This window comes from Manis javanica, chromosome 11 (genome assembly GCF_040802235.1).
Source record: "Manis javanica isolate MJ-LG chromosome 11, MJ_LKY, whole genome shotgun sequence".
NCBI lineage: Eukaryota > Metazoa > Chordata > Mammalia > Pholidota > Manidae > Manis > Manis javanica.
In genome coordinates, this window is record NC_133166.1 from 4,626,174 (window position 1) to 4,649,929 (window position 23,756).

The 23,756-nt window shown below is 37.1% G+C and overlaps 1 protein-coding gene and 1 long non-coding RNA gene across 3 annotated transcripts; one reads left to right on the forward strand and one right to left on the reverse strand.

Annotated features, from left to right (window-relative positions):
- Positions 1-50: 50 nt before the first annotated feature.
- On the forward strand, positions 51-19,501 carry LOC108395714 (uncharacterized). The gene is made up of 4 exons (XR_012122490.1): positions 51-252; positions 13,592-13,691; positions 17,472-17,592; positions 18,629-19,501. It is a non-coding gene; the product is annotated as an uncharacterized lncRNA (long non-coding RNA).
- Positions 7,023-23,730, reverse strand: C11H11orf54 (chromosome 11 C11orf54 homolog). Of its 2 annotated transcripts, XM_017658210.3 has the most exons (10): positions 23,596-23,730; positions 20,303-20,328; positions 19,508-19,652; positions 17,463-17,561; positions 14,469-14,542; positions 14,180-14,281; positions 13,113-13,289; positions 12,036-12,185; positions 9,139-9,255; positions 7,023-8,196 (listed from the first exon to the last, which is right to left on the reverse strand). In XM_017658210.3, exons 3-10 carry the CDS (start codon positions 19,560-19,562, stop codon positions 8,023-8,025), a joined length of 948 nt encoding a protein of 315 aa, XP_017513699.1. In that variant the 5' UTR covers positions 19,563-19,652; positions 20,303-20,328; positions 23,596-23,730; the 3' UTR covers positions 7,023-8,022. The 2 variants fall into 2 exon arrangements, with proteins under 2 accessions (XP_017513699.1, XP_017513700.1); XM_017658211.3 differs by lacking the exon at positions 20,303-20,328.
- Positions 23,731-23,756: the final 26 nt, after the last annotated feature.

Below are 23,756 nucleotides of genomic sequence, written 5' to 3' on the forward strand. Positions count from 1 at the left end.
TCCTCCGCCTGCTGGCCCGGAGTCTCCCGGAACCAAACTGGCAGGGAAGCGCGCTTCCGGTGGATGCCAGTGTTGGGCTGGGGAACTTCCGAGTTTGGGGGCAGCGCGGCCGGCAGCGGGAGCGATGGGGGGGGGGGGGGGGGTCTCCAGGCGAGAACTTTGAGAGGCTGGTCCCTGGAGTCTCTCTGCAATTTAAGTGCTACTTGTTTGGAAATGTTGGAGGGAGGAGAGCTGAAGAAGGCCGAAACCGAGGTAGGGAATTGGGGAGAAGTGAATGGGACCCCGGAGTTTAGCAGTGAGAGTCCCTCCAGAATGACGAGATGTGATGACTTAAACCTAGAGTTATAAACAGCAGGTCTACATTATAAAATAAGGACGTAGGTTGAGGAAAACAATTGTGCTTATTCCTACTTAGAATTATACCACATAATTACTTTGTCTGTTTTCCCATTAGTTGTAAGTTCCGTGAAAGCAATTTTCAGCAAGCATAATACACACTGGCACAATGCGCCTAACAGATATTTATTTCATGCCTCAGTGACTGAGAATAATACTTAAAAGACTAAGAAGCAGTACTATAACATGTCTGAGTCCCCGATAAAGTATTTTATTAGAAATAGACAAGTGAGGATGGATTATTTTATATTACAAAACTCAGTTTAAGGAATTATGTATACCATTTACAAGTTTTGTACTGACCAAGATATATCTAAATTTTTGAACTGTTTTCTAGTACGATTGCCCTGGTGTCAGTCCCTACGTAAACAATATGTGTGATGTGTGTGTTGGGGATGTGGATATTCAAGAGAGGAACCTCTTGGCAAGCGCAACAGTGATTCTGTTGTACAATCATGTTAGGAACCACTGTACTTACTCCTTATGTATACGTTTGTAAAAGGTTTTAATACTTTATTTTAAAGAGTGATTAATATTTATCATGGGCTCTCTTTGTGGTAATCACTGTTCTAAGTATTTTAAACGAACGTATTTCTTATTTAATCTTTGTAAGGTGTTCTTTTGTAGTTTGGCTGAAGCATCAGCTATCTCACCTGGCTTGCTCACATGAGCCTCAGGTGATCTAGGGTGGGCTCAGCTGGTTGGTTCTACTTCAGGTTACAGGTCATTCAGATGACTGAACCATACTCTCCTTGCACTAGCAGGCTGGTCAGGGTATGTTCTCATGGCGATGGCAGAGGTACAAGAAGTAAGCTTTGCTTGCATTACGTGTCTGATAGTCCTTAAGTCCCATGGCCAAGCCCAAATATCAAGGGTGAGAGAGAAACACTCAGCCTTTTTAGTTGTAGAAACTGCAGTTATAAAAAGAGGTGTGAATAAAGGGAGGAGCAGGGCCAACTATCTGTCTCATATGGAAAATAATCCAGATACATTCTCCTATTAACCATAGAAAAAATTCCAAATGGAATAAAGGTCTAAGTATAAGAAACAGTGAAGTCTCCTGCAATTCAGATACACATGAGACCAAATCCTGCTTACAAGGAAGTGTTCTATAAAAACTATTTGTCAGATTTCGAGGGCTCATGGGGCTCAAATCTTCCAAAGGGAAGAATTGAATCCCCCACCATCTTTCGGGGATGACAAGACAAAGACCTGCCAGGCTCTTGATTAAAACCCCAAGGAACACATGGAGTGACAGGATCTAGGCCGAGGCGGCCTGAGTCTTATTTAAAATGCAACCTAGCTCAATTTCTGATTACACTGAGGTAATCAATCTCACCTTATCTGCCTAAAAAAAGAAAGGTGGAAACTCTCGCTGGTGGGAGATAAGTACAACACATAATATCCAGCATATAGTAGTAGTAGATATGTAAAGAGGCAGGAAACTGACTGATAATCAAGAGCAAAAACAAATAATAGGAACATATCCATGGACAATCAAAACATTGAAGATGAGAGGTAAGGACTTAAAAATAACTGATTAATGTATTCAAAAAAATGGAGGAAAATGTACAAAAATGGTTGAAAAGATAGGATGCTTCAACAGAAAACTTCAGTCTATAAGAAAACAATCAAATACATATTCTAGGTTATAAAAATAGCTAAAATTAATAACCCATAGGATAGGTTTACTAAGACTTGACACAGCACCAAACAGTGTTAGTGAACTCAAAGACTGGTCAATGGAAAAACCCAAAGCTCAGTGTAGCTCAGGAGATTTCAACTCCCGGCAAGTTCATTCTCGATACGGTAAGCCTGAAAAACAACAATGGAACATTTTGGGTAAATGTGGCAGGTCAAGCTTTTTCTGTGGCAGGTCAAGTGCTAGAATTTAGTCCACATCCGTGGATCCGCATCCATGTGCAGCAAGTCCACCATCCACAGTCTGCCTTGGCACATAAGTGCCTAGTGGTCACCCTTTTCATACAATAGTGGCTCACTGCCAACACAGGTGTGAGCATGCACCTGCGCAGTAGGTCCAGTATTACAGTGGACAAGTAGATTAGGATCATATGAGGATCCTGGCTATGGGAACTTCCATTTTCCCTACATTCAGAAAGAACAGAGTGTAAAGTAATTTGGGATGCACATTGAAAATTTACAGATATTTAAAGGCCAATAAAGGAGTACTATGAATAACACCCCTTTCTGCTTCCTTTGGCCACAAATAACCATTTTTTCTTAGTTTATGTGTTCTTTGGCACATTTCTGTTTGTGATTTGCAGAATATTCCATTGCACAGCACCTTGTAGGTTAATACTAATCAGATTCACCCTATTTTAATTTTATGTGTTTATGTCTGTCAGTGTCCCCACTAGACTGAGCTCCTCTGGGGCAGAGACCATGTCTTGTTCATCTTTGTGCTCACAGTGCCTGGCGTGTTGATGATGCTCAGTATACTGCTGTTGAACAGTAGACCAGGCCACACAGAGGCTCACAGATAACCTGAAAGGAAGCTGGGATTTTAAACCCAAAAGCACACGGGAATCGGCTATCTATCAACTCTAGTATTTTATCTGTCTAGTAGCAAATATTAGGTTGTTAATGCAGTTAACCCCAAGCGTTATTCTAAATTTAAAGAAGTCAGTCCTCCTGGCTGTAGTTAATGCCTTCAGAAAGACAGCCTGTTCCAGAAAAAGTGTATTGGTGGGATTGGGCCAAAGGTAGAATTTCCAGGAACAGTAACCATAGATTTGATCAGTGGTTATAGATTTTCTGTGGAATCTCAGTTTTTAATATTTATTACTTTAGTTACGTGACTGCCCTGTATCCATTAGATGGTGTTCTTGTTGTAAGTTTGGAAAGATGATGTAAATGTTATCTGGTTTCCAGGCTTTTTCAGTTGTGTCTTTCAGAAAAAAAAATTTCAGCTGACATCTCTAAAGTAACTTAAGAAATGTACACAAAAATAGAATGTAAGGGTGAAATAAAATATGCAATAAAATATGCAAATTGATGTTCTACTATTCCCTCACCCTTGGGATATCCTTCACACTTGCTGTGGTTCATGCCGCCCGCTTTGGGGAACACTGATGGAAAGGCAGAGGCAGTATTTGCACTCTCTAGTCAGGGGAAGGGCCCTGGACTCTTTCAGAGAACCCCCACCTCTCCAATCAGCCGGGAAGCAGCCTCAAGGTGGGACTAAAGCTAATTGACTCTAGAATTGTTTTAATATAGCAGAGTTCTCAGCTTAGGTCCTTAAGGCAACTTCTAGAGAACTCGGGTATGAATTCTCCAGCCACGCCTGCAGGAGGACAGCTCACTTCCCCAAGGGCTGTGACTCCTTAGTGCCTCAACCCATCTCCCAGCTTCCTGTTTGGAACAGGTTCTTGGCCCACTCTGCAGCTTTACATTTCACATTCTCCCTCACTGAATGCAGAATCCTCTGCCTGTTAATCCTTTTTTAAAGCTGGAACCTGTTAGCCCTTCACCTACATGTCTGTGGATTTTTCATGTCACTCTACTAGAGTGGATACTCTCAAAGTAGGCTTGTCATTTCATTCATAATGTACCTCATAGGAATTCACTAGCATCTAAGACAGGGAAGTTGGTATATCATGGTCCAATCTTAATACAGAGATATTCCAATACACTTCATAGAAAAACATCACATAGTATATTGTCACTAACATTTTCACATCCTTGTCAAAGGCAAGTAAGATTTCCCCACCCAACACTGTCATTGCTCCCCCTCTACTGCTCACTCCTGCCCACATGTCATAAACAAGTCATTGCACATACAAAAGATAACTCCTTAGGAAGAAAAACGATAGTAGGAATAGGATGTCATTATGTTAGAAAAGAATCCTAACCAATTCAAAAGAACAAAAGGAAAAAATGTAAGCTAAAAACAATTGAACATTAATTACTAAATCACTGTAATTTTTCCATAACCTTAAAGATATTTTTTAAAAATATGTGAATAATTAAGTACAAGAGAACATACAAAAAGGAGAGTCATGTACTGCGTCTTTAGAGTTAATAAGGTAACAACAAGCATCTGTCTTACACGCAGCTTAATAAAACATTACTGATAGAGTTGAAGCTCCTTTGTGCTCTTCCTGGTTCAAATCTCCCTCCCCCTAGCAATAACCATGACTTATCATTTCCAAGCATCTATTAAATCGGTCATCTGTTGCTGCTTCAAAGCACCCCAAAAGTCACAGGCTTACGCCAATCCTTCATACTTGCTGAAGCAGCTGTAGTTCCTGGGAGTTGCTGATCTAGGCTGGGCTCTGTCCTCTCCCACGTACTGGCCTAGTAACCCTCCACTGTCTTGTTAACTCATCAGTACCTTCAACAAGGTACTTTTTCTGTTACTCCAGCTTTTTAAAATTGTCTTTAGTGAGATGATTTGTCAGAATTATCTAATTCACAATTACTGGAAATAGAAATCTTAACATTTAACAATGGCTGTTGGTTTTACCTTCTCTGCCAAATGTTCATAATTTTTGCCTGTTTTTTCTACTGGGTGTTTGTCTCTTCCATAATGATTTGTAGTTGTTCTTAGTTTTGAATTTATTTTGAATACTAGCTGCATTTCATCAACTGTGTTCTGAAAATATGTTCTCCCCAGATGGCAGTCAGCTTGCTTCCTTTTTGAGCTATACTTTGACATACAGAAGTTTTACATTTTAATGTTGTCAGATCATGTTTAGCTGTCTTTTAGAGTTTATAACTTATGTTCTTTAGGAAATCCTTCCACAGCATTAGATCATAAAGATATCTTCCTATACTTTCTTACAACTTTTGAAGTTTTAATATTTACATTTAGGTCTTTAATCTGGTATTGAGTCCAACTGAATTTTATTTTTCCATGTAAACAACTATTGTGCCAGCACTCTGCAAGTACATCTTTCTCACTGATCTGAAATACCACCTCGGTCAAAAAAGCAAGTATCTACCTATGTGAGGATCTGTTTCTGGCCTTGATTTTCTGTTGGTGTGATTGTCCACCACTGTGCAAACCAGTCTTACTCATAGTAAGTTCATAAATTTTGATGTCAATATATCAAATACTCCTGATCTTGTTGTCTTAAAGATTGTCTTTGCGTATATTGGCCCTTTGCTATTCCATATCTTTTAAAATTAACTGGTGAGGTTCTGTGAAAACCCCTACTGGCATTGAATTGAATTTATAGTTTTGAGAATTGGTACTTTTATGATACTGCATTTTCCCAGCTATAATTTTATTTGGAACTTCTTTAAGTTTTCAACAATATGACAGTTTTCTCTATGAAGATATATAAATTTTATTAAATAAAAATATTGCTATGTACTTTTGATATTGTGATTATGTTTTACAAATGTACACTTTTGTTTCTTGTTGAAGAAATACAACTCATTTTTGTATATTGATTTTAATACTTAGGAACCTTTTTAAACTCAGTCTAATAATTTCACTATAGACTCTTTTACATTTTCTGAGAAGTTATAGCTAAAAAATCATTTTTTTCTCCCTTTTAAGTAATACACTTACTCTTCCTTTCTTGTGCTTTTTCCTGGCTAGGACATCTGGAAGTTAATGATACTGTGCATTCTTGCCATGTTCCTAATTTTAAAGTGAACATGGCATTAACATATAATTTTGAGAATATCTATCTATCTAGAGAGAATTTAAAAAATTGCTTCTCAGACCATGTACTAGATTTTAGCCTCACGGAGTCAGGTGATTGTATTTGGTTCACAATGACCTCCTGCTGTTTCTTGACCATTTCCAAGTCCTCTTCTGCTCCTGGACCTTTGAATCTGCCAGGCAGGATATTTCTCCAAATAACTTCACAGCTCACACTGTCATTTCTTTCAAGTCTTTGCTCAAATGTCTCTTTATTGAGAGGCTTTCCTTGATCTCCCTATATAATATGTGTAAGCGAGTCTGATTCCATTTTTATGTTTGCAGACAGCATTTAAGGCTCACTCCTCCCTCGTCCCTTTCTTCACATTGGACAAGCTGGGTAACAGCTTGGCTGCTCCTTTCTTTGACTCTTGTGGGAGCTTTAAACTCCTGTGGAACTATCCCCCTGACCACAATCCGGTCTTCTTTCCCTGTTCCCTCAAGCCTTTTCTGTATACTTGCTTGGGAGCTGCCCCACCTTCCCCAGATGGGAAAACCTTATGCAAGTAAGTAACAGCCCCTTTCATGCCCTGTTGGGGTGTGTGTGCCTGTCAGTCTTGAGTCTGTATGGGATGGCCACAGCAAAATAGTATCCTCCTTTACAGTCCATCCTGTGCTTTATTTTTCTTCATAGCACTTACTACCACTTGTCAGGTATTAGTTGATTGTTACTCTTTTCCCACTATAAAAAGGACTGAATGTCCCCAGCATGTGGTGAAATGTCTGGCATAATCACCTACCCATTCATTCATTCACCAAGTATTTACTGAGCGCCTACTTTGCTCAGGTACCGTTAAAGGGACTGGTGCTATGGAGGTGAACAAAGCCCTTGCCCTCGTGGAGCTTACATTCCAGTGTGCAGGAAAAGTATTTGAATGTTTGTTTAATGAATGAATACTAATATTATTTTTAATATTAGTCTAGAGGTAAGATAATGAAAGGAAATGTGATATCATATTCTGAATATAACATTTTTATTTTTTTGCTTCAAATGTGCTTATTTTAAAATAATATTTAGGAATGTATACTCACAGGATATGCTATAGGTAACATCTAAAAAAGACAATCAGGAAATATTTTGAAGATTTATTATGTGCTCACTAGTAAAGAGCTCCAAAATCTGCTCACAGTTAGCATTAGTGAGATTAGAGAGTTCATTTCTTGCTAATGATTATAGTAGAATATTGAAGAAAATTTCAACAATTACCATAAGTAAAAGAGTATAAATTTCATAAAGGACAGTGGCCATGTTTAGCAGTAGCCTCACTTATAAAGTACCTCATTTCAGTGCTGTGTTTTGATGCTATTTCTTTTCCCTCTTCTTGCAAATAGCCCAAAAGGTACAAACTGCTTCCAGTTGGGAAGTTGGGAATCATAGCTAACTACCTACTTTGCTAATGTTTGCGAAAGGCAAACTGCAAACTTCTGAGTATGTTTCAGCTTCACCAAAAGGGGTATAGTTGCTCCCTCTGCCCACTTTATTCCATGATGAAAGTACACTCTGATTTCTAATCTGAATTTTTGAAATGCAGTACAGAGTTTCAATAACTATCAACATTTCCAACACCAATTTTCCTAATACTCAGAAATACCCACTTAACAGTTGTGAGAGTAATTTGAAAAACTTAATGTCATACAAATATAAGTTATTATAGTAGATAGTAGGAATAATTACATGATTCCTAATCATGTTTATATTTAAGGTATAAACATGAGACTGATTTTTCTGTTACAGAATAAAAAAATAGTGAAGAACATTTCCATTATGTATCTTTGTTCCCAATAATCTCTTTATGACAGATTTGAGAAGTAATACAGAGTGCAAATGTCAATGTACCTTTCATTTCAAAAGGCAAAAAAATGGGATTTAAGGAGTGAGATAATTTCTGTTAGATTTTATATTAGAATTAATGAGTTCATCAATTAACCTTTCTTTTTCTGTTTCAGTTCATTTAATCTCGCCCAAATGAATGGGTCTCTATTGGTTGATCAATGCGATAGAGAAATTCTGCAGGCAGGAAGTATCCAAGATATTCCACTGTATCTGGGGTAGTGTCACAATGGTAGTGTCCACCTTCTCCATGGTGACTAAAACAATGAGTGTGCTCCAATCGCAGATCAAACCCCTACAACACAGACAGCTGTCTGTTAGTATTCAAATGATTTTAGATAGTATTTGTTTTAGGGGAGAGAGGCCATGTTTATTTGTTACAATATTTTATTTTTAAGTACTATATTCACGATGCAAAATTTGAAGGACACAAAAAGACATATTCTGTAAAATGTATCTTCCATCTCCTGCCCTCACCACTCACCTCCTCTCCGTTCAGGCAACCAGTGTGAGAAATTTCTTGTATATCCTTCCAGAAATACTGGTTTAATTTTTTTACTCAGATGGTAGTTCTCTGCATATTGTGCTGCATGTTGCTTCTCTCCATTTAACAAAGTAGCTCTGAGACCTTTGTAATCAAATTGCAGGAGAGCTTCCTTCTCCTTTACGCCTACATGGTATTCTCTTGTCTATAATACCACTTCCCAGCTGATGTTTAGGTTACTTGTAATTCTGCTGTCACAGCAATGCTGTCATGAGTAACTTTCTAACTAATTATTTTACACACTAATGTATACATTTAAGGAAAAACTCCTAGACATATAATTGCTGGATCCAAAGCTACAACTAGTCAGTATTTTGGTAGATATTTGCTTTGACTTGGTCTATACTGTATTATTTTTTTCTAGTGTATAGTATTAGAATCTAATGAACAGTATAATGAACAGCAAATAAGACTACAGGAGACATGAATCCTAGTTGTAATTCTACTCTTTAGTAACATGACTTGGGATGTTGTTTAAGATATCTGTGCCTTCATTTCCTCAAAGGTAAAATCTGCCCTGCCTGACTTACAGGGTAGTTAGTCACCAGCTCCCTTATCTTTGAATATAATTCCAGAGAACATCCCAGTTCTTAAGTAAGAACAATAAATACCTTACTCTAAAAAAAATTCTCAAATTTGAGCATTTTCATTGTAGTATATACTGCAGTGTGAAAGACAGGTATATACACTTACTGGGTCTCTGGAGACAAAAACTGGCAGACAAACCAAAGGAGCTTTCATCTCATAAAAATTCAACCAGTTATTCACCTTCTCATCAGAGTTCAATGGGCAGGATGAAAACTCTGCAGGCTACAATAAAAGATCATTAAACAGACAAACATACAGGTTATTATTGAGAATTAAAATTTTAAACTACATGTAATTTCATTAAGTTAAAAATTTTAAGCCTTCTTATTAACATTTTATTGTTTGGGCATCAAAAGAAGTTATACACCCTAGTTTTCAAAAGGATTACCAATCAGTGTGTACAAACGAAAACATATGAGTGAATAAATGAAGGATTGAGTCTATTGCTATCTTTTTATTTTTCATAGCCTCTCAGTTTTCCTGGGATTACACCTTCATCCTAATATTAACTCTCAATCACTGCTACTGGTAGATTGAAAAAAAAAAGCAAGGCATTAAAAGTGGGTAGAAACATCAAAACAAATAAAATACTTAGGAATAAACTTAAGGAAGCAAAAGACTTGTACACTGCAAACTACAGAGCATTGCTGAAAGAAATTTCAGAAGACTACGATAAATGGAAAGAGGTCTTATGTTCACAGATTGGACAACTTGATATTGTTAAGATGCCAGTACTACCAAAGGCAATCTAAAGATTCAGGCTGCTCCCTATTAAAATCCCAATGACCTTTTTTGCAGAAATAGAAAAACCCATCCTCAAATTCACATGGAATCTCAGGGGACCCCAAATAGCCAGACCAATTTTGGAAAAAAAGTTGGAGGTCTCAGATTTCCTGATATCAAACTTACTACAATGTTATACTAATCAAAATAGTGTCATGTTGGCATAAAGACAGACATACAAATCAGTGGAAGAGAGATTCCAGAAAAGAACCCTATGTGTATGGTCACAGGATTTTTGACAAGAGTGCCAAGACCATTCAGCGAGGAAAGGCAGTCTTTTTAACAAATGGTCCTGGGAAAGCTGGATATCCACATGCAAAAGAATGAAGTTGGACCCTTAATTTACACTGTCCAAAAGTTAATTCAAAGTAGACCAAAGGCCTAAATGTAAGAGCTAAAATTCCTAGAAGAAAACAAAGAAAAAGTTTCACAACACTGGATTTGACCATTTCTCAGATATGACATCAAAAGTACAGGCAACAAAAGGAAAAATAATTAAGTGGGACTATATCAAACTAAAACTAGAAAGCTCTGCACAAGAAGGGAAAGAAGAAAATGAAAAGGCAACATATGGAGTGGGAGAAAATATGTGCAAATACCTGTTTCTGATAAGGAAGTATCCAAAATAAATAAGCAACTCTTACAACTCAACAATAGCAAAAAAAAATGCAATTTAAAATGGGCAAAGGAACTGAATTAGACATTTCTCCAAAGAAGACATACAAAAGGCCATCAGGTATATGAAAAAGTGCTCAACATCACTTACCAGAGAAATGCAAACCAAAACCATGAGATGTCACCTCATTCCTATGAGGATGGTGATCAAAAGACAGATAACAAGTGTTGATAAGGATCTGGAGAAAAGGACCCCTTTTACTTTGTTGATGGGAATATAAACTGGTACGACTGGAAGGGCCTCAAAAAATTAAATCCCTGTGATCCAGCAACCCCACTTCTGGGTAGATATCCAAAGGAAATGAAAATGGATAGATATCCATGCTCCTATGTTTATTGAAGAGTTATTCACAATAGCCAGGATATAGGAGCAAGTGTCGGTTAATGCACAAATGGATAAAGAAATTACTTGATGTTTATGTATGTATGTGTGTGATAAATATATAAATTATATATGAATGTATATATCATGTATATAAATATCACATGTAAATGTGCTATATGTATACATACACACACACACACACACACACACACACATATATATATAATTGTGATATACATGTAGGGGATATTAGGCATAAAAAAGAAAGAAATCCTGCCACTTGCAACGACATGGATGAACTAAGTAAAATAAGCCAGATACAAATCGACAAAGATTGCATGATATCACTTATTGGAATCTAAAAAAGTCCAACTTAGAGAAACAGTAGAACAGTGGTGCCAGAACCTAGGTAGTGGGGGAAATAAGATGCTGGTCAATGGGTATAGACTTCAGCTGTAAGATGAGTAAGTTTTAGAGAGCTTATGTATATCATGGTAACTGTAGTAAATAATAATGTATTGTGTACTTGAATAAAAAATTATAATTCACTATTTACAAATAGATTTATCTGTAATTCTCTTTTTAATAATTTGCAAAGTTCAGTGTCACAAATGTCTTCCTGTGCAGGATCAGCTCACTTGCCATTTAAAATTATCAGGATAAAAAAACATTAAAACCATAGATTTTCTGATGGCTTTACTGATAAAACAAGAAGTTAAAATCACTTTTACACTTCATGCATTCATTCACCTACAAAAAATTATTTCAAAAGTAGGGAATGCCCTGGGTCTGGCTTATTTGTATTCCATTCTTAATGTCTTATAAAATTACATATTTAGCTCATAGGATTATAATTTTCATGAATTCTTTCTCTAAAACCACAGCCATCTTAACAACAAAATCTATATATGGAGTTTGGGATTCTGGCAATGAAAATTATGTTTCTAAGGCTCACACTTGGCATCTGTCTTAATCTTAAAAACAAACACTCTGAGAAGAAATACATATTTTATAAATTATATATAAGTCTAACAAAAAAGGACTCTAGCTAGACATTATCTCACAGTAGGACTTACAGTATTGTCATTTAAGTTTTAAAGTAATACAATTACAGCAGAAGTATTCAAGGCATCTTTAAAGGCAGAGTTCTCAATGTATATTAAAAAATCCTGAGACCTTAAGTACATGCATACACACAAAAGCACACACAGGCCCTTACCATTATGTGAGTCTTCACTTTTCCGTTCTGAATTACAAAAGTACCTCCCATTCCTACAGGCTTATCTCCATAATGTTTCTCAAGAGTCTGTCTCATGCAAGTCACAAAATTAAGTTTTCCAGTTCTTCTTTTAGCTTTCACTTCAATGACCTAGAGAGGACATAAATATGTATACCATTATTCTAAGCTGCAAAATTTTATGTAAATAACTACCAGTGTGAAACAATGTAATGCCATCAAGCAGGCATTCACTTGTTTGCTTGGAGCACCAGAAAAGAGTTGAGTGAGGTGTCTCAATCCTCCATAAGCCTTGACAATTACATATATATATCAGTTGTACAGATGCACATAAGTTATCATTTACTAAGTTTTACTCATGCTTTCTTGGACTAAGAGAAAGTTACAACTAAGTCCTACTCTGAACTCTACAGATTCTTATATCAAAGTGGTAAAAGGTTGAGATTGGGGTCGGGGGGAGAATACATTTTCTCACTTAAAATTCTGGACTTACGTCACTTCCATTTTATTAGGTCTTTTTACTTCACTACCTTATTTCTCAAAGTACCTGAAGCACTTATCTCCATGAAATATGAAAGTTCTCACAGCTGCTAACACTGAAGTCATCTTTTTGTGTACTAACAGGAAGTAAATACGAATTGAAGCATTAATTTACCTTCTTGCTGTAGTATCTTGCTATCACCATTTCTGTCTAGCTCAATGTCAGATCAGTCAGGAATGAGCAAATTGCCTCTCTACTAACTATAGCAGTGGGCATTATTTATTTATTTCAGCTGCATGGTTCCCCTATTCAAGTAATTCGCTCCCCACATGAATACTCTGTTACTTTTTAGTTCCTCAGAAAAAAGGGTAGTGCTTACTATGTATTATTTTTAACCTCAGTTTTAAAAAAAGACTTTGACATTGCCTATGTACTCTGAATCTTTTACTAACTGGGTTATTTAAAGAGCTTTGACTTTGGTAGCTTTGGATTTTCTTAATAAAACCCTATTTGCACAATAAAAGTTCACATTTTTAGTTATCTGAGAAGAGAGAATACATTTTTATGACCAAAATCACCTTTCCAGCTTGGCCCTCACTGGCAAAAAGATTAGCCAGTAGTGCACACCCAAAATCGTGATATTTCTCACTGTATTTCTCTAGAAGGCACCCTCCATCTGCAGGATTAACACGGGCAAAGTAACTTCCATTCACAGGAGGTTTGTGTTCACTTTCTGTTTGAACAACTGGCATAAACTGAAAAGAAAAGTAAATAAGGTAATTAGTCTGTCCTGGTATCTCTAAGTAAAGAGAGTATCTTGAATAATGCAACAAAATATTTTGTCCTAGGCTTTAAGACATTTAATTTCAAGACTTACTAAGAAAAATGAAATATGACATTTAACTTTAGATTCAAAATGTTTAAAGATTTATAAATATCCAAAAACTGAAAAAACTTTATAAATATTTATAGTATTTCTTAGTGTTTCTATAACATTTAACATTTGCTTTAAAACACCTAATTTTAAATTTTAAACTTTTTTTGTCTTGAACACTAGGGAAATTATACTAATCTTTCTGCAAAAGAACTTGTCTTTGCCTAACAGTCACAGCTGAAGAGGCCCAGCATGCTTCTATTCATGAGACGTGGAGAAACAGGTATCTGCATGTTGGATACACTGACACACACAGTAACAGATTGATACCACTGGGGTAGGTCGCTACTATTTGGTCTGAAAGATGGAATTGACTAGATCATGAAATATTCCACTCATCTGCTGATCAAAAGCTGCCCTCTTACCAAAGGCAGAGATTTATAGAAAAGGTAGGAATCTCCTGATGTATAAAGATTAAAATCTTTCACAATCCAGGGTCCTCATCAGACAACCTTAGGACCTTCAACTCATCTAAGACTAAGTGTACACCCTGAGACAATCTGAAATTAGAGCTCAGTGTTCCATTATAGTTGGACCAGTTGGAGCATGTGCTATAGTCCAAATCTATATCAGGAAGTATCAAACCTATAGAGAAATAGGACATCAATAACTTACACTTCATTCAGAAAGCGGACTTCCTGATAGGGCAGTATGAGAAAAAAGATGAACCAAATATCAAATAAGTAAAATAAAATAACCATGTTTGCTGACCTCAGAATTAAACCCAAGAGTCTGAAATGGGCCTGCACCTGCTCCAAGAATAAAAGCTCCAGGAAGCTTGATTTCTTTTGCAATCTTATTTAGATCATAAACCTGTGCAAGGAGAAAACAGTATTACTTAAGTAACTTATACAGATCTCCTGGTTTACTTTTTACGTCTAAGTATTTATCCATTAATGCTTCCTTGCCACACTGGTCGGTGGATGTTCTAACGATAAAAGAGCAACCAACCCAACTTCTACCATCTTCATGGGAATGTGAAAAGTAAAAGTACACTTACTTTTTTTGGATTTACAAGAGGCAGTAAGTAAGGCACACCTCCTACCTCTGCAATTCTAGTTTTCCCACAGATGCCTTTAAAAAAAGAAAGCCATCTTAAAAATAGGCAAACATATATTAAGTGTAAAATGCCAGAAAGCACGAATTTAATTTATTTAGAGTATATAACTTCTCCATTCTCAGTTTCACAAGATATAAGTAGCTAGGACTCCTGTTCTGATATCCTGTGCCCCCAGGATCGTCATAGGCCAGCATGGCTTGATACAGTTGGTAGCATAAAGGCAACAGGAAGTTGATGATAGGGCAAGGGCCAGAACTGGGGCCAAAGTTTGAATTGGATGAGATTTCTAGAAGTCTGTAATGGCTTATTCCTTTAAAAATCATTAATTTTTTTAGGAGGTGGGGTTGGCCAAAATTGTATTCTAATTTAAAATATTTTGCTTTGATAGAATATTAATTCTTTTAGAAATCCATATTGAAGTCCTCTTGTCAAAGTTGTTTATAAAAATGACAAGAAATTAGAACTTCAGGTGCTAAGAACTTTCTACTTACGTTTCTAATTAACATCAGCTAGACATAATTTGGGAGAAAGCATATTCTTTTCTTTCTAATGTAGAGTGGAAAATAATTACCTTTCACTTGAGAAAAAGTAGTCAGTTTGATACTAACATCATTACACAGTGAAGTAGATATAATTGCTCTACTTCAGCTATGCAGAAGGTGGAACAAAATTTTTATGAATACCATTTATAATTAGAGATTTTGTAAATGTTTTCTATGGGATCAGCAGAAACTACTCAAGGGTAAGACAGTTTCTCATAAGTGATAGTAATGTTGAAGTTTAGAGAAACCTTTAGGGGACTATTCTAGTAATCCAGGGAAGACAAGGTGAGCTAAAAGTGGTGACTGTAGAGATAGAGAAGAGGAGATTAACAAAAAGGACAAAGAAAGGAGAATAGGCCGCTCTGGTGAAGGAGTGAGCTAACTTGTAGATATGTCGACCTCGAGTTGTCCTTAGCATATCTAGCAGACAGCTGGACTTACTGATCCACAGCTAAGAAAGACCCAGGCGAGTTGTACAGATTTCAAAGTTGTATCCAAGTAGTAATTAAAACCACAGGAACAGATGGAAAAGCCCAGAGAGACTGTATAGAAAAAGAGAAAGAAGAGGAAAGAATCCTGGAAAACATTAAAATGTAAGAGCCTGCCCAAAAGAGAACATGGAAAAATGAAGAAGAAAGAACACAGAGACAGGAAAGGCACCAGGGAAGAAGAGGCAGAAGAAGCAGGGAGGAGAGAGCCCCGGAGACGGGAAATTCGGGAAGCAGGGGCCGGACAGCACGAAACACGGGAGAGGTCACGTAGTACCAGTGACCATACCGAGGTCTTTGGTGACTTTAGTAAGTCCAGTTCATGTAGAAAGTGCCTAATTGTTTACAAAAGATCATCCATATATAAATATACATTTCTGGCTTTGTCAGTATCATGATTGAAAGACTCACAAATTATTAACCAGAAAACTCTTTGGAATGCAAAATTATGATTAGGCATTTTTTCTTTTTTCTTTGTATTCTTCTATATTTTCTGATTTTGTATTTTATTTTAATTAATTAGTAGGGAGAATATAATTACTCGTATAGTTGGAAGACACATGGCCATAAAAAAGTATTATGCTAAATGCTTCCAAAGAGCAAAGAGAAATTGCCATCTGGTAGACAAAAGTTGTAGAACCTACAGCTCTACTTCAATCAAAGACTGTTTAAGCTAGAAAGACCCAAAAAGAGCATCAAACCCAAATGTCCCCCATTTTAATGTATCCTAAGCCCAAATACATTTTTATTTAGCTTACCCAATATAATGAAAGCTATACGTGGCAGAGAAAGAACTAGAGTCCAGGACTTCTATGTAAAACTACTTTTTAGCAAGATGTCAATGGCTTAATAAAAGTGAGTGAGTGAGTTTGTCTCCAAATCCCTCATAAATGGGAGAAGTTCAAATCTGGAAGCTGATGGACTTGGATTTTTTAAAAATTTTTTTATTAAGGTATGATTGATATACACTCTTATGAAGGTTTCACATGAAAAAACAATGCAGTTACTACATTTACCCATATTATCAAGTCCCCACCCACACCCCAATGCAGTCACTGCCCATCAGTGCAGCAAGATGCCACAGATTCATTATTTGCCTTCTCTGTGCTACACTGTTTTTCCCCGTGATCCCCCCACACCATGTGTGCTAAACATAATACCCCTCAATCCCCTTCTCCCTCCCTGCCCCCTGCCCTCCCACACCCCTGCCCTTTGGTAACTGCTAGTCCCTTCTTGGAGTGATAGACCTGGATTTGAATCCTGATAGTGATTCACACTGAGTCTTCTTGACTTCTGATCTTCAGTTTTCTCATCTATAAACTTACCCTGTAGTGTTATTATAAAGATAAAACATCAAATATAGGTGTCTACATATACTGTGTGACAAATTATATTTATTCACCCAATATTAATTTCCCTTCTCACTTTAAACACTGCCTGATTGATAACCTGGCAAATCTGTTGAAGGGATATAAGTACTTAATAGGTGATTGAAATACAAAGCTTTTAAGATCCCCTGATCTTGAATAAACACAAACATAGTAATTAAATTTCTGTAACAGTCACTTGAGCAACTAAAAACAAAATTCACATGTGATATCAAGGAGTCTAGCCTACTAAATATTACATAACCTGTGAAAATAACGAAGTGCATAAAACAGTATTTTCCTGCAAGGTTATAAAATGGTATTTGACCAAAGATAGGAAAACAATGAGCAAAGAGATTAAGGACAATTTAGTCTAAAATTTGGGAGAACATCCTTTATTTATAGATAACTTAAGATGATCCTTAAAAATAATTCTGTTTTCTAAAAAAGATTAGGACTAAAAAACAAAAGTGAATTGTATCTTTTCTTGGAGGAGAGAATATGTTGTAAAAGACTCTCAAAAACAAAACTGCTTACCTTTTACAGGAAAGGTAAATGGCTCCTTAGTCAAATCAGGGCAGTTAACTACAGAGACCTGGACATCAGCAAAGTTATCCTTCAGCCCCTTTTGCAGAACTGGGAAGACAAGGAAAAGGGTAAATAACAGGTAAAGTTGGCCACTATATATTAAACCTTCCCTCATTTTTTTTGTGTATCACACTCCCAACTTTAACTTGTGTAATTGGAAAAGAGGGAGAGATAGTAATGAATACAGTTAGACATTAGACACATAGCTAATCACAAGATAGAATATCAACTAAGACAAACAGGTAGACTCCATAAACACCACTGTAAGTCTGGAGTGTAAACTCTTAAAGATAAATGCTGTACTAAGGTGAGGACTACCTTCCTTGTGGAAGAGAATTCCGAAGACCTACTCAAAAGTAAGTGTTTAAACCATTAGAAAGTAAGCGGACAGGTAACAACTGCATTGATGCCTACCAACAAAGTGGTGAGCAGAAGAAGCAAGACCCAGGAGTATATACTATAACTTCACTTACATGTAGTTTAATAACAGGCAACCAGTCTAAGGTGACAGAAGTCAACAGTGGTTCCTTTCCAGGGTAGAGATACTGACTGGGAAAATGTGAAGGAGCCTGCTGGGATGCTGCAAATACTTTATGTCTTGATGGAGATAGTGGTGATGTGGGTGTAAACATGTTAAAATTCATCAAGCTGTAATTTGAGATTAGTATACTTTACTATAATATGTTATACCTCAATTAAAGAAAGAAAACAAGCATAAGTGTTTCAAAGGTATAAATCTAAGAACAAGGTACTTTTAAGGATGAAAAATTCCTATAAAAATGTCTCCATAGTAGTGTCAGCCATCAGTTTAAGTCTTACAGAATCAGATGCCCTAAAAATATGAAGTCATCCTACATTTAACCATATAGATATTCCATGCCATATCCATTCCATCCCATAGATACTCTATATGAGAACAGAAACCAACTGCCTGGAAAATTCCCCTGCCTAGACTGAACACTTAAGTATATGAATTAAGATTTAGTAAAAACTATTTTTTTACCAATTACAAAGGGGCCTTGCTATAGGATTTTCTGGAAAAAGAAATTAAATTATAAAACAAAAAACTTACTATCCCATTTCTATTTTGAACTGAATGTGTCCCATACCTACAGAAGGAAAATAGCGACACAGCACATAAGGGAGGTGCGTGTAGAAAGGTTCTGGAAGAGCGCTAGCCGTCCTGCTGTGTCCCGGACGACAGGAAGACTGATGGGAAAGGAATGCAGGCAAAGAGTACTAGTGACACAGATGGCTTACCAGCTGCCATTCACTTCAGAAAAAATAAAGGAAGGTTGTAAGAAGAGAGCCCCAGCCAAGGAAAACGTGCGTACACTTGACTTCCACCACATCAGGACGACAGATGTACTAGGACGGATACACTTTGAGAAATAAGGGTTGGTTTCACAGTTACCATCAGAATAGGACTAAAAAGCCTGTCAAATTTCACATTCTGACAAGCTCTACAGTTTTAGGTTAGTACTGTTCCTGGCTTCATGTTACATTCCTGTGTTCTTCTCTCTCTCCCCCCTAACAAATCTTGCGAAGCTGCCCTAAAGTCTTGTTCGAGCAAGATGAAATGCATAAAAATATGTGCAGACTGAGAAATCTCAGCTCATTGGGAGGCAGTCATCATCAGGAGGGGGGAAAGCAGTGTATTGGGAAATGATTAATACACCACAATAGATTATATGAAGAATATTGTAACTGGTTAAAGTTAATCGAGCCAAATCCTGCAACTGTTTGGGCATCACAGATAATTAAATCTTGGATTCCTATGTTCATTTCATTCTGTGAAGTTGGTATCAAGAATCTGCAAATGGTGAGTTTAGTGTTTGTGGAGGGGCAGAATTTTGGACTGTCTCAAAAATAATACACAACAGAGACTTAAAAGGAAAATGAGTTATGTATTGAAAATACTATTGCATAAATCACATCTTAGGTTTTTTTCCCTTAGAATAATTTTTAAAGCTCAAGATTAGTATTGTATTTACCTCCAACAAGTTCCTCTAGACTTGGCACATGAAAAGAATACTCAGTACAAGCCATTTTCTTTCTTCTTTAGGTGCAAGGATGTATAAATAAAGCTATTGTAAGGCTAATTATCACAAGAGTTCACATTGCGTCACAGTTTCTGCTCTGGAAATGAATATTAAGAGGTCAGTTACATAAAGAGGGCAAAGGGGCTTTTAGGTTTCTGTCCTCACAGAAAGGCAACCACAACCTCTAGTATTTAATATTCCAGAGGAGACATAAATTGCCAAGTAGACTCTTTTAGTACTGATACTTAAACAGTTAACATTTAAAATAGGCAAGAGATGAAATGCCAAATGAAGAGCGCACATGATTGATTTTTCTTTAGTCATATGTCTGGATTGAACATGCAATTTTCTAATAATTAGTCTAAGGAATATAGGTCCTGAAACAGAAGGTATAGTTATTAAGGTAAGTGTTTAAATGATTGTAAATAACAGTAGAGGACGCTCAAGTACTTTTATACTAAATCATTTGTGTTTTCTATATTTGACATTTAGGCTAAAAATTAAAGAAGTTTCTTAAGACTATTACTTTTACATAAGAAAATTTAAATTACTAAGAAAGATGGAAACTCCTACAGATAATTAGCTGTTGAAATTCAAATTACTACAAATTTCTTTTACAAATAAATATACTTTCTTTGTAAGCAGCTTTAATGTTCAATTATTTTGATAACCAATTATAAGTTGGTATTTTAAAAATATATGCTATGTATATTTTACAAATATATTATACAGAGATTAGTATCTTACCTCAAGTGTTCAGGTGATGAGGTGGGCTGAGCAAAGGGAGATAAATAAAATGAAGACAAAAACAAACAAACAAACATAGTTTGAGGTGGGCAGGGATTCCCTTTCTAAAGCTGGTTACAAGTAATAAAGACAGAACTCGAGGGTATTTCTAAGAGTACTGTTGGGTTCTCATTAAAAGTGTTCATGAAACACCTCATTAATCTTAATTGTCTCTGGTAACACACTTACAGTGTGAAAGGTGTTCAGCATCACTTAAAAAATTCTTCTGAAAAATTTCAAAAGATTCATAGCTTTCTTAGAAACTGGGTTTCTAGTTTTGATGGTAATTTCAAACAACACATTCTCCATAAACACCCTATTGCATACATTTAGGACTTAACATTTACCTTAGTACCTATTCTTAGTACCTTAGTACCTACCAAATACCTATTCTTATTATCCTTTAATTACTTAATATGCATAATCTGGTCTCTCAAATAAAATATAAACTGTTGATAATGGACCCCAAGTCCTATATAATCATATTTCAATTATCTCACTTTTGAGTTGAATAATCTTTAATTGTTCATGAATGAGATACTTGTAACTTTTCCTTTTGAAATAATTTCAGATGGCCAGATATAAAAAATTCCTATATATTTTTCACCTAGATTTTCTAAATGTTAACATCGTACCATATTTTCTTCATTGGAAACCAGCCAAGTACTAATTAAGAACATTATAAAATCTGCTCAATGAATACCATATTTATAATGAGGATAATAAAAGCTCTTCAGGTATTTCTACTTACAGCAGGAATAATAAAGACCTCAAGTTTAAATTCAAATGCCATCCTAATTTTACACCCTTTAGTGTCCTTAAAAGATGGTCAGATTTTCTTGTTCTCTTTCCCCACCAAAACAGAGACAAAGTCCAACCCTGGGAGGCTCCAGCCTGAATGACTGATTTAGAAATGGAGATCTTCAGACAAGCCAATAGCCCAGTGGCAGTGAGGTTGGGTATATGTGAGAGGGAGGCTGGGGGAAGAGGCTGGAGTTGGAGTGATGAGAGAAAGGGGCTGGTTCCAATACCAACTCAGAGTGGCTCCAGGAGGACCGCCACATGGAGGCACATATATATACCCTCCAGATCCATTACTGGGAATCACTGGCCCAGAAGTAGCATCTAGAGATGGGAGGAACAGAAATGAGCAGTTGGAGAGGTGGAGCTGCAGAGACAACACCTAAAGGAGAAGAAGGAAGAAACTGTGGCGACCAAGCTGGCAACTATTAACTGCACATTATATACCAGACACTATGTGAGGGACTTTTCAGATGCTCTTTCAAACTTCACAACCACGCAGATAATGTCCTCAGTTTACAAAAGGAAATAGGCCAAAGAGAATGTATGATTTACTCAAGATCACTGAGCTACTACTACACAGAAACAGAATTCAAACCCAAAGCCAGCCCACCAGAAAGCCAGAACTCTGCTCATTAGACCGTGTGGGTTAATTGATGGTAGGAATAACATTTCAGTTCACACTAGGGAAGAACTTGTATAGTGCCATCTTATAGCACAGGGACTATACCTGTGACCTTGCCTCTGCTTTGTTTCTTCCCCTACATTGTGATCTCTTTGAAGATGGGACTGTGTTTCACGTATCTGTCAGAAGCACCTAGCATAGAGTGGGCACCAGTTCAGCCATAATTATTTATTGAACATTTACGAAGTACAGACCAATAAGGCTCTGGGACAGGGTTGGTTTCATGGGTGTGCAGCTAGTATAGTTATGTGGGGGTCATGTGCTCAGAATGGCACTTAGTTTAATGCTCTGCTGTCCCCTTTAAATTCTTAACTTTATGTTTGAACTTTTGTTTTAGACCAGTCTGACAACAGCATGCATAGGACAGAGGAGGGAGGCACAATGTGCATGTCTACCACTGTTCCTCGCCGCTCATCCACACACTGTTTATGAAGCTCCGTGAGCATAGAATCCTGGTGGACCCATCAGCAAGACTCAAAAGTCCCTGGATTCCACAGTGTTGGTAGAATGTGCATGTAGCAAAAAGTAAAATAAATATGGCTCAGTTCTGTGCACTTTCCACTGTTCAGGTAAGAAAAATACATATGCTTGTATGAGCTATGAAATATGAATTAGAAAGTTTCAGCAATTCTCCATGAGTTAAATGTTTTATATTTATATTTAAAACTGGCACTGCACAATATAAAGAATGGTAAAATTTATGCTAATAATACATATTGTTAATTTTTCCTTAGAATGACATTAAATAAGTTAATGCTACTAACCAATAATAGCATAATTAATAATAGCACGGTTAAAATACTATTAATAATTAATGGAAAGTTAATGTTCATTAAAACACCATGATAAGGAGACAGCTTATATTTTAGTACCTTTTATGGCACCTTTCCCCTGCCTTTAGAAGAAAGGACCCTACTTGTTCTTTTTGTACTGAGCCTCACGGCCTTCGTAGCCGGTGCCTGCTCCCAAATGCGGCAGCGAGTGACAGACGCGTGGTGCCTGTCCTGGAGCCTACACTAGTTTCTAGACTGCAAGTGCCTATGGCAGTGGGCTTTTTGTGCTGTTATTATTCAATATTTAGAGCACAATTGAGTAAAGAAACCAGATTACCTTCAAGTTCTGTCCAATCCCAAGATAACACTAATTATAAACTAAGTCTAGGCAGCTTTGTTGGTTTATCATGTGATCCAAGATATCTGAAAGTGGACAAATCAAACCATGTCATTCCTTCTTATAACTATGGGGGAAAAACCCACCACAACTAAACTAGTTGAGACTGTTTCTGAACAGTAACCGTTCAAAGAATTAAGGGAGAAAAAACTCGAAAAGAAAATGCACCGCTGGTGTCTCGTGATATGTTAACCTGCTCGTGGGAGGCTGACCCTTAGCGTAGAGCGAGTGAGCCAACAGGGCAAGTCCAGGGGTGGAGGGGACTGGGGTGCTGTGCAGTAACTGTGGCCTCCCGTGCAAAGGTTACACGTTCTGACTCACGGACAAAGCACGATCCTTTCGCAGTTTAACACAGAAGAGATTTTCAAAGGCAAAAGTAGACATAGTATGACAAAATTCACCCAACACCAGACACACAGACTCGTACACAGCCCAACGCACCCGGGACCAGGATTTACTAAGTCAGATCAACTCAGCAAGTGCGAAACCACCGGAAACAAATCAGAATGTTCCCTTGCAGTGCAGTTCACATCCATTCCGTTCACTTGACCCCACAGAATTTGTCATTTGCCGAAATGTTCTTGGCTATTGCACTTACCTAATCGGTTCGGGTAGCCTACACCTGCAACCGAAGATCTCCTCGTTCAACCCTGCCTCCTCTGGCTTGGGGATTTCAGGCTCCGCCCACCTTATAGCCCCGCCCCTCGCGGCCATCAAAACGGTGCCCAGCCTCTCGTCTCCTTCCACCTCTTGCTTTCA

Bases quoted from the DNA above. Each gene is read 5' to 3' on its own strand.
- C11H11orf54 (XM_017658211.3), bottom strand. From the start codon at position 19,562: ATGGCTTGTACTGAGTATTCTTTTCATGTGCCAAGTCTAGAGGAACTT. The intron at 9,256-12,035 runs GTAAGGGCCTGT...CTTTTATTGTAG, and splicing joins AAGTGAAGACTCACATAATG to CCTGCAGAGTTTTCATCCTG. The intron at 8,197-9,138 runs GTAAGTGTATAT...TCTGTGTTGTAG, and splicing joins TTTTTGTCTCCAGAGACCCA to GGGTTTGATCTGCGATTGGA.